This window comes from Coenobita brevimanus, chromosome 98 (genome assembly GCF_032717465.1).
Source record: "Coenobita brevimanus isolate Jiangsu-jjx chromosome 98, ASM3271746v2, whole genome shotgun sequence".
NCBI lineage: Eukaryota > Metazoa > Arthropoda > Malacostraca > Decapoda > Coenobitidae > Coenobita > Coenobita brevimanus.
In genome coordinates this window covers 21,004,173-21,015,653 of record NC_137051.1, presented here as the reverse complement: position 1 = coordinate 21,015,653, position 11,481 = coordinate 21,004,173, and the positions used below count along the sequence as shown (strand labels likewise).

At 46.1% G+C, this 11,481-nt stretch overlaps 1 protein-coding gene across 1 annotated transcript; it reads left to right on the top strand.

Annotated features, from left to right (window-relative positions):
* Window positions 1–1,040: 1,040 nt before the first annotated feature.
* Window positions 1,041–11,273, top strand: pot (zona pellucida domain protein papillote). Its single transcript, XM_080283882.1, has 9 exons — window positions 1,041–1,147; window positions 1,596–1,830; window positions 2,330–2,469; window positions 2,767–3,934; window positions 5,291–5,691; window positions 7,349–7,498; window positions 9,711–9,845; window positions 10,244–10,523; window positions 10,757–11,273. Exons 1-9 carry the CDS (start codon window positions 1,041–1,043, stop codon window positions 11,129–11,131), a joined length of 2,991 nt encoding a protein of 996 aa, XP_080140008.1. The 3' UTR covers window positions 11,132–11,273.
* Window positions 11,274–11,481: the final 208 nt, after the last annotated feature.

The following is an 11,481-nucleotide window of genomic DNA, read 5'->3' as shown; positions in this document are numbered from 1 at the left end:
CCTACACACCCACCTCTCTGTATCCGTGTCCTTCACATCTCATCCTCTCTCCTTCACCACTTTATTCTTTGGGGTGTATGCGGGAGGGGGTGGCGGATGCATGTGCAGGGCGAGGAAGTGATTCGTTAAAGATGTGTGAGGCGGGTGTGTGATTGTTTGATGTAGGTGTGTTTATAGTGCAGGTGTGTGGAGGGTGTGTGTGGGGCAGTTGTGTGGGACAGGTGTGTGACAGATAATGGTGCGAGTAACTGATGGTATATGTGGTGGGGGGGGGGAAGCAGGTGTGTTGGACAGGTAGGTGATGAAGGTTTGTTGTTATGTAGAGTTTAGGCTTGCAGTTTTGTGTGTGTGTGTGTGTGTGTGTGTGTGTGTGTGTGTGTGTGTGTGTGTGTGTGTGTGTGTGTGTGTGTGTGTGTGTGTGTGTGTGTATCTATTCTTAATAAACTGACTTAGATGAGACTACGTACATCAGTGCTTTGGTCTGTCAGGTCATCATCTGTTCCATCATTTGTAAAGATTAGTATATCTAAGCGTTTAGCTCTAATTGTACTGTACTGTACCTGCTACTTCGTGTTACTCAATGCCCGTTGCAACATACCTTCTGGAATGGTTACAGTACCCTGCGAATATCTGCCAAAAGGTCATTTGGTTGAGGGGATTGTTTTTAGCACGTTCCACTTAAGATAGATATGTAGAAAAAAGTGTGGTGGGGTTAAATCAGGGCACCTTTGTGTTTTTAGTTCTTCAGAATAATCCAGCCTCCAAACCAGCTTTTTATTTGATTCATGGTTGCGTTCGCAGGTATGGAGCGGTGTGTGTGTGTGTGTGTGTGTGTGTGTGTGTGTGTGTGTGTGTGTGTGTGTGTGTGTGTGGTTAGCGGAGGCGGATAATTTTATAGCATCTTGGCTGGCTCTACGGAAAATTTGGTAGGTCTTTTAACCAGGTACAGGAAGCGATCCACCTCACCACAATACGTTGTCCCATCTCTAACGATCCTCAGGTTCGGTTCCAGACGCTAACCATCCTCTCACTGTTTGCAGATGTGGCGAGACCAGGTGAAGGTGCTGGTGTGGGCGGCTGTGTGGGCGTGGGCGGCCTCACAGTACATTGGGGAGGAGAAGTTGCCGGCATTACAACAGACAGCAGTGTAAGTTACCAGTGTAGTTTACGAGTTGAAGTTTTATAAGTCATTTGCCTTATAAGGGCATTTTCATGAGTTATTTCTTTTTTTGAATATTTTGTTTAATTTTCTTTTATCAATACATCCGAAATTTCTTGAATGAATTATGTCTGTCAGTAATTTCCCGATTATTTTGTTAGTGGAATTATCCGAATTATTTAAAAGTGTAATTTCTTAATTATTATTCAAGTGTAATAATTGTAATCGTTGACAAGCATGTTTTCTAACCAGATGGTAATTGCAATTTTGACAGTAACTCAAAACTAATAGAGCTCGATGCATATATCAACTCCTCTGGCCTATATATATATATATATATATATATATATATATATATATATATATATATATATATATATATATATATATACAGTATATATATTCATTCTGCTGACCAGCCCATCCCCAATTACAGCATCGGTGGTGAAACTCGAGACCTGGACCAAATTGGACCGAAGATCTACACGGACCGGACCAACACCACCCTTAACTGTGCCTCCGGGTACATGCTGGTGGACGTGTCGTTCAAGGACCCCTTCTACGGCATCATCTACCCCAATGGCTCTCGAAACTCCGCCTGTAGGGTGCAGGGCCAGGGCAAGACGAAATACCATCTGGAGTTGCCGCTCAAAGGATGTGGCACAAATAGGGTGAGTTGGCAGAGCCGTGGAGAGAGTTTCATTGCGTTATATAGAACTGGAGAGAGTTAGAGAAAGGTTTGGTGCGTTACATAGAACTAGAGAGTTAAGGAAAGCTTTGATGCGTTACAAAGAATCTGAGTTAGAGAAAGCTTAGTGCGTTACCTAGAATTAGAGAGAATTTGAGAGAAGTTTAATGTGTTACATAAAGAGTTTCAGTGCGTTACAAAGAATTAGAGAGTTTTAGTGCATTACGTAGAATTGAGAGTTTTGGTGGGTTATCGAGAGAGAGAGAGAGAGAGAGAGAGAGAGAGAGAGAGAGAGTACGTCTTCAATCACCACTTAGTCCCTTCACTTGCTCACTTAACCCCTCCTTTCTTCACCTAACCCCCTTCTTTCCCGACAAACCCCTTTCCTTCCTCATCAAACCCTCTTCCCTGCCTCACCAACCCCTCCCTCCTCCGTCACTCACATAATTAATTCCCTCCCACTTCAATCCTTCTGCCTACAGGTGGAGCGTCGTGTCTTCGTCAACAACATCATCGTGAGGTTCCACCCTGGCCTGGAACTGGAGGGAGACGAGGTGAAAACGATTATCTGCCGCTACCCAAGTCCGAAAGTGGTCCTCCCGGCACCTGCTGCTCCTATCATGTGAGTTGCAGACGTTTATTTGGTGTAAGAACAGTGGTCGCCGGTAGTCCAAACCCCTGAATTTGTAGGTACATTTGTGGTTAATAGTCAGAGCATTTTAATTTGCATGTACGAGTGAGGTCAGAAGAACAAACCCTTTAAGCCGCATGTATAGATGCGGTCAGTAATTTGAGTCCTATATTTCTGAAAGTATAGTCAAAATCAATAGGCCTTTCACTTTTCCTTCTGTTCGAGCTGACAGTCTTTCCTCAAACTCCCTACCTTTCCCATCACCTCTAACTCGTGTCGCCCTCACAGAGCTCCGCCAGCACCGCCGACGGGACTGAAGCGGCCGGTCAGTGAGGTGGAGATCCTGCTGATCATCTGTGCCATTGTGTTCCTGGCGCTGCTGCTGGTGGGGATGGCGTGCTCCTACACCTGCCTCAAAAAACGCAACATCAAACTGGTGCGGCGCCGACCCATGTCTCTGGCGCCTTCTGATATCACTAAGATGTCAGGCTCTTCGCTCATGTTTGATGGTCTTAAGATCCCCCGTGCCCACGCCACCTCCACGTCTGACACTGACACTGCACTGGTGTCGCAGTCAGAAACACTGCCCTCCGACTATCCCTCTGATCCACCCTCCAGTGGTTCTGAGGTGGAGGAGCTAGACATGGTGGAGCGGAGATCATCAGCAGCATCAAGTCGGATGCATGAGGAGACTATCCAGGCCTACCAGAACCAAGCCTTCATCATGGAGGAAGACCGTCTCTCCTCTGTGTATTCTGATGCCCCTCTACATAGTGAAGCTGAAATGATTGTAGCTGAACAGGTGAGCAAGCCACCACTGCCCACGTTTATGGTGCGGGTGAAGCGCCAACCAACGCCACCACGCACACCGGAGCCAGACTATCCTCTGCAGCTGGCACAGTCACAGTCGCTCACCACCATCCTTGAACGCGACGAGTCCTTCCGTGCTGAAAGTCTGCCCGGGTCTGAGCATGCCCTCTTGGTGTCAGAGCCGGAAGACCTGATAACACCGGCCACCATTTTGCCACCGCCAGAGTATGCCCAGGTTCACCGCAAGACACAGACCCTGCCGCCACGCCCACCCCCGCCGCCCTCAGAGTACAGCTCAGTGCCACGCTCTGTGTCCGAGCATGACCTGGAGGTGGACGTGCAACAGAAGATCCGCCGTGACTTACGCCAGATTGAGAAAGTGCAGCATGTGACCAAGAAGACGACCGATGTGCAGGAGACAGTGGAGCGTCATGCCCGCCACTACCTTGTGCCACCACCACCCTCAGAGCCGGACTCAGAATACCCTTCGAAGGCGCCAAGCGAGGTGCTGGAAATCGAGGACTTGCCAGTGGTGCCGCGACGCCCTGAAATCACCACGCACACAGTGGACGATCGCCACCTCTCCACTATCACAGAGACACACACCACCGAGGATGTAGAGCGACATCGCCGCTTCATCAAGCAGGTCAGTCACGTTATTTTCTTTCAATTGTCCATACCTTCATCATCAGTGACAAAAGTTACATATGGGCCTTTGTCATATTCTTTCTTTTTGTCTCTGCCTTCATCACATACAAAATACACGTTTTGACAGTAACACTGGTGCTTCCGGGCCCACATTAAAGTATGGCTGTGAGACTGGTAAGGCATGAGTTTATAGTCATGAGTGAGAGCAGTAGGTGAGACTGTTAAGGCATATATATATATGGATATCAATAGGCTGGACAAAATAAGAAATGTCTATGTGCGCGAACGATGTGGACTAGATAATACAGCTGAGTAGAGGAAGAGTATGTGCTTAAATGGTGTGGTCATAAAGAGAAAATAATGAACAGAGAAAATGAACAGAGTTGTGGGTGGAGCTGAGGGTACGAGGAAGCATGGAAGGCAGGGTAGATAGGCGGATGTTGTAAACGAATCTGTGAGGAGCTGTAGTATGGAAGTTGACGAATCAGCTACAGTAAACAGAAATTAATAGAAATGGGTATACAATATATGCTTTGAGATGCAGATATCAAGGGTTCCACCAATTTTTTAACATGGCAGTTGCTTAAATGGCTGCACCCTACAGACGTTCATCAAGTGCATATAAGAATAAAAATCAAACTGCGATTGCCTGCGAGGTGGAGCTGGGAATTTCAAAGGATTGAATGATAAGTAAATAGATATACGACTCGTTTCACTGGGCACTGTTGTCAGTTTTCTTGCTTTTATTCTTTTGTTTTATGTTTCTGGATCCTTCCCACTCCATTTACTTTAGGGGAACGATGATGATGATGAGGAGGAGGATTAACGTTTCTCCATAATACCATTAAGAGTAAAAATCTTTGAATACTACTCCCTGCCCTTACAGCCAATGGCAAGAACCATCTCTCATCATATTTAGGTATATGGTACCGGCAGTTCTTAAACTTTCTGTGTGTTTATTATCTCATTAGTGGGTAGCTAGCGCTGGGGAATAGTTATCCTAAGCTTCCCCCCCCCCACCTCCAGTACAAGACCAAAGCTCCCCCTCGACCCTCACTTCCCAATACCACATATAGCTTACCCAGTCTCCTCCTCCACCCCCCAACACCATGTAACGCTCACCCAATTTTCCCTTCACCCTCCATTTTCCAGTTCCAAATACAGTTCATCCAGTCTCACCCTCACCCTTCACTCCCACATATACCTCACCGTGCCTCCATCTCCACCCTTCACTACCACCTATAGTTAACTCATCCTGCACCCTCCATGCCCCAATACCACGCCAAAGCTCCTGGTTCACTCTCAGTCTCCACTCCCACACATAGCTCACCCGATATGCCCCTCCACCTTTCAGTACCACGTGAAACCGAAGCCACTGCCTCCACCTAAATGGGACGTGGCCATCCGCTACTACCCCGGACCCAAGTACGCAGACGAGGTTGAATCATCTGGACCAGAGTGGGAGGGTTACAGTGAACCCGGTTCTGACGTGTTCCGGCAACACCTGTACCTGGCCGATGAACCCGATCTCACCCGCCTGGAAGTAGAGACCCTGGACCACCCACCTCCACCCAACTGGAATGTGCTACTGAGGGTACTGGAACCGCCACCCACAGAGAAGGCCGTGACCTGCGTGCTGACCGAGGAGGACAGGGAGAAGTGGCGACAGATCCTCTCAACCGAGTCCACCTTGAGAACGATGCTGACCCACGCCACTGTGAAGGAGGACTTCCTCAGGATCAGGCATGACCAGAGGTGAGGATATTATCAGATGAGTGTTTCCGTTTGAGTATAATAAAGGGCCTGAATTTACGAACAGACTTACGAAGCACAGATATTAAACAAGTGTTTGATGACAGTAACGTCAATTACTAGATTTACGAACAAACTTAGAAAGTCATGATATTAGACAAGTGTTTCCGTGAGAATAAGTCAAGGGGCAGAACAGAAATTCTTGAACATATTTAATATCGATTCCCCGTTTTAGCTGTGGGTTGTTTATTTATTTATACAGGAAGAACAAGAGGCAAGGGAAAAATCAACATTCTCCTTTTTTCAAATCCTTCCTACAAAAACAGTTCAAAGTTATGACTGGGAATCGATGAGAAAACTGATGCAGAATGCGTTTAATGGAATCACAAACTTACAATCAACTTCCTTTTGAAACTGTGATTTGTTTTAGCAAGGACAGCGAGGGTACACAGTCTCCACATGTCTCTTGTTTTCCTGCATAAATCAATCTGAGTTATGAGAGGGAGTTGATCGTGAGCTTGTTCGTAAAGCTCAGCCAGGGTCTCTTAACTTGATTTCATGTTGACTTCGATCCACCCCTGTGAATCTCCTCCTCCTCCTCCATCCTTCTCACTTACCTGTCTCTTTGCCACTCTGTTCAGTCATTTAATCCCTCGTTTATCCCTCCACCTATCTCATCTCCCGTTCATCCCTCTGTCTACCCAGTATTCCTAACTACAGTATGTGTCTACCCTTCACCCCCTCACGTATCCCGTATCCTTTCTTTTCAGCTTTTTCTCCTTTCCTCTCACCAGTCTGTCTATTCCCCTTCATTCTCTCTTTCCGTCTCTCCTTACTTATCCTGGTATTCACCCTCCTCTTTCCCTTTCTTCAAGTCTGTCCATCTGCGTCTCCTCTCCTCATCTATCCCTCCCTCTTTCCCATCCTGTTCCATTTACCATTTATCAGTCTTTATCACTCTAGCCCTTCCCCAACCTATCCCTCTATATCCCCCTCCCCCCCTCCTATTCTTCCCTCTGTTTCCCTCATATTCCCTTCCCTCACATATTCCTTTATACTATCATATTCTATTCCTTAGCCCCCTTATTCGCCGTCTTTCCCCCTTATACCTTCCTCCATCCCTTCTCCTGTCTATCCTTATATACCATCCTCCCCTTCTTTTTCCCTTCCTTCTTTCCTCCAAATCTGTTCTTCCATCCCTTCTACCTTCAGCTTCTTGTGGGTCTCTTCCTACCCTCCTATCGCCCTTAGAATACCTATCTCTTTCCTTTATTAGTTACCCCTATCTGTCCGTCTGTCTAACCTTCCTATACTCACTCCTCTATCACTCTGTCATTCATACTTATCTCTATCCCTGTCTTTATGTTCGTCCCATATCAGTCTCTCAATTACTCACTCCTTTATCTACCCCTTTCAGTTAGTTCAGTTTATTCGTTCGTCTGTCAGATCGCTCCTCTGTTTATCCCTCCATCTAGCATTCACTCCTCTGTTTACCCCTCTGTCTGTCTACCCCACTATCGGACCCTGTCTGTCTGTTCACTCGTTCATCCATGGTGTCTCTTCATGTTTCATTCACCCCACTTTAAGTCCTTCCATCAGTTATTCACCCACTCATCTATCCCCCCACCTATCCACTCCTAACCTGCCCCTTGTACTGCAGGTACGAAAAGCTGTTCGAGCCTCAGAAGTGGGACGTCATTATCCGCATCCTCTCCCCTCCCTACAACCCACCCCGCGACCGACTCGACTCCTCCTCCGAACCACCCTCCGCCTCCGACACCGAGAGCCTTCCATCTAGGGACGGTCGCAGGTATAGTCACTTGGCGTTTTTTATGCAAAGTGCTGATATTATTGGGATATATTGTACGCATATTTTGTACTTTGTCTGTCTGTTGCTTTCCTGATGTTGCGTTCTGGGAGGTGTTCGAATAGAGACCTCCAGTCGTTTCCGTTCTTTTAATTATGTTACTTCACCATCCAGTTTAGAACTGTGTCATCTTGCTTTATTATTATTATTATTATTTTTTTTTTTAATGGCTTTTCAGGTCTGCTGCAGGTTAACCATAGTTATTCATGTAACTTCATTTTCCTTAGCTTCTCTGTTAGAAAAAATGATAGATTTGATGGGAAACTTATACATTCGGATTACTCTCGATGTCTATAGAAAAATAAGGACAATTTTTCTGCAACGAAGAAGCATTTTCAAATGAAATAGATGAGAGTAAAGTATATTGCTATAGAACCTACCATTGTCTTGATTTATTTCTCAGCATAAGCGTCCCACAGAACTTGTCTACTAACTTGTAGATATAACTGAGTGTTTTATAGTTGCCATAACTTCATTAGAAGGAGAAACTCTCTCAGAATTTGGAAAGAGGATAATTTTACAGAACTTGAACGAAACCAAGCAGCGAGTGTTAACCACATCAATCCGAGGACATCTTTTCTGCCTTGTTCTTGCTAACAAGACTATTTTACTCAGCTTGAGGGACACATTTTGAACTAGAGAGTTAAAAATTGCCTTCATAAACCACCTCTCAAACATATCTCCCTTAAACTAAATAAAATAATCTTGTAATGACCTGATGAATATTAAAACTACGTCATCTTTTTCAAAGGGATTATAATCGTTTTGTTCTAACGTGGCAAAAAATTATCATCTCTCCATTTTGAAAGCTGATTTGTAACAATTGATTGACACTAGAATATGACGCTGCTCACCAAGAAGTGCAATAGCAAGGATGTAGAGCTGTAACATTGTCTTTCTTGCCACAGAGCTTCGTGAAATAAGCTACAAAAAGACGAAAATCTAGGCTAATGGTGACATCATAATTCTCCCTGGGATGGTACGGGAAAGAAATGCGTAAACGGCAGTGGTGATTATGTTTAGAAATATTCTGAGGTGGACATTGATTGACAGTTATGCCTTGCATTTACATTATCTTGTATCTCTTCGAAAGGTTACCTGTTATTCACATTTTTGCACATTTGTCCCGTGAATAATAATAATAATAATAATAATAATAATAATAATAACCTATCTATCTATCTATCTATTGCCAGACGTCTTAATCCTGTAAGGGGTGGCCACAAACAAATCACCTTCATGTCACCCGGTCACCCGCCATTTCACTGCCTTGCACACATCTCACACACCCCTCGTTTATATACTTCTCCACTCCAACCCTCCATCTCATCCTTGGCATTCCCATCCCTCTCCCCCCTCCACCTCACTCACATACACTCTCCTCGTTAGTCTCTCGCTCTCCATCCTCTCCACATGGCCAAACCACCTCAGTGTATTTTTCCTAACGCTTTCAGTCGCATCCACATCCACATCACAGCTCTCCTTCGCTTCCTCATTTGTCAGTCTGTCTGTCCATGCAACTTGCTCCTCTCAAATAACTCATTTCCACTGCACTCAGTCTTGACTTGTGTCCTTCCAGCAAGGTCCAAGCTTCACTCCATATGTTAGAGTTGGTATCACAATACTGTCATGCAGCGACTTTTTTACTTCCATGCTCACTTCCTTGTTTCTTATCACTGCTTTCGAAGAACCAGCAACCTTTCTTCCTTGTTGTACGGGTACCCTTTCAAACACTTCACCCTCCAAACTTCCATCCTTACTCATCACACTACCCAAGTACTAAAATGCACTATCATTTTCCATTTTCTCATCATCCAACCTCACTGTACATCTAGTGACTTCATTTCTGTCGAAGACCATAACTTTACTTATCCTACATTCACCTTTAGATTCCGTTTCTTACACACACTTCCAACCTCAGTCTAGTAAAATATATATAACACTGTTGGAAATATAGCGTTGATTTTCCATATAACTTTGAATATGATTGTAAATGATTTACATGGTTTAATACCAGCAATACCAGCCCAGATTCCACCCGTGGATAATTGAATAAGGTCTCATAGGTGTATTTCCTCAGAGATCTTTTTTATGGGTTCAGATTATTATTTCTGCTCCACTTTATTATTATTATTATTATTATTATTATCTTCAGGTACCGCAAGCATGATGGAGCCCCCACTGGTCGCCGTCCCTCGCTGCCACCCCTGTACGAATATGACTCTGAGGGCAACCCGGTGGTGATGAGGCGACCCGGTCCACCCTCAGCTCGCTCCAGGCGCTCCTCCAAGTAAGCCACACCCCTGCCTCACTCCGTCAAGCCTGTAGTGGGGGCTTTTAATCCTGCCCTCCATTACTGTAACTATACTATGATGTAAGATGATGTATGATGACACCCCTGCCTCACTCCACCAAGCCTGTATTGTTGGCTTTTAGTCCTGCCCTCCATTACTGTAACTACACTATGATGTATGATCGTTTGTATGAGCTGATTATGGGGATTTACCACCTGGCTCTTGTTTTCATTTGCTGTTTATTGAGGTAATGATCAGATTGTACAGTGCCATCCATTTAAGAGTATTCAGGCCTTGGCACAGGTGAAGAATCTGGCATTATAACTTCATTCATGTGCATTCAGTAAATCTTGACACGGATGTAGAATATGACACTGTCCCTCATCCCTCCAAGGTCCAGCGTGCACTCTGGCATTGATGTCCGCTCCATGACCGAGACAGAGGTGAACTTCTCAAGAGGACCACCGGACACCTGGAGTGAGGCTAGTGGTCCCAGTGTAGTTAGTGGCCCTCGGTCCATCGCTGACCGTTCTCAGCCAGAAACCACCTACTCTGTGCCCGTGCTGCCAGATGATGACGACCCAGACACCGACTTTGATGACCGCATGTCGGCCAGGACTGGCAGGTCTCTGGCACGCTCAGCATCGGAGTTCACTGAGGACTGGCGCCACCATGTGAGTTCACTCAGTAGAAACACAAATGTTGTTCATGATCACGTGACTTAGATTATAGTATTGTGTCATGTATTACATTTATTTAAGTTCCCCAAAGCACTGGATGTGAAGGTTTCACAGAACATTCTAAGATAAACTATGGTACAGTTTTGAAAGAAGGGTATTACTTTCATAATGATATATTAATGATTTAAAACTGGTATTATTATAAGCTAACTATAGCCGTTACTCAGCCCCAGGAGCCAGGTGACCGATACTCGCAGGTGTCGGGGTGGTCTGGTGACAGCAAGCGGCCACAGCTGGAGCGCTCCACCACTGAGTTCTTCGATGACCCGCCTCACCTGAGTGATGTGATGACGTCCCCAGAGGGCTCGCCACGTCCCATTGACCGCCGCCGTTACCATCATGACTACGACAGTGCTCGCTACAGTGAGCACTACATGGTGGAGGAAGGAGGGGATGATGATGGGTACGTGATGCATATGGAGCGACACCACCACCAGCAGCGGCGCGTGGATCACCGTTCAGACCGCTCCACACACTCCGGCCGTGAAGAGGTGTTCTCTCAGGCCGAGACAGAGGTGTCTGGCTGGGCCCGCAAGCACTGAGCCGTGCCAGTGCCATACCAGCGCTACCCCACCCATGCCCACTGCAGGCTGCTGCACTGCCGGGTGACGCCCAGTGTGGCAACGCTAACTTAATTAACAAATCAAATGCAGCTGGAGAGGCTCACTAACTTTGCAGGTCCAGTGTGTGTGTGTGTGTGTGTGTGTGTGTGTGTGTGTGTGTGTGTGTGTGTGTGTGCGTGTGTGTGCGTGCGTGCGTGCGTGCGCGCGCGTGCGATGTGACTGTCTACATGCTTGTACGGGTGTGCGCGCAGGGACAGACACAGCTGACCTGACCGAGCCTCGTGACCGCTTGAGGCCGCTGGACGCAACTCGCCTACTAATACTGAGGC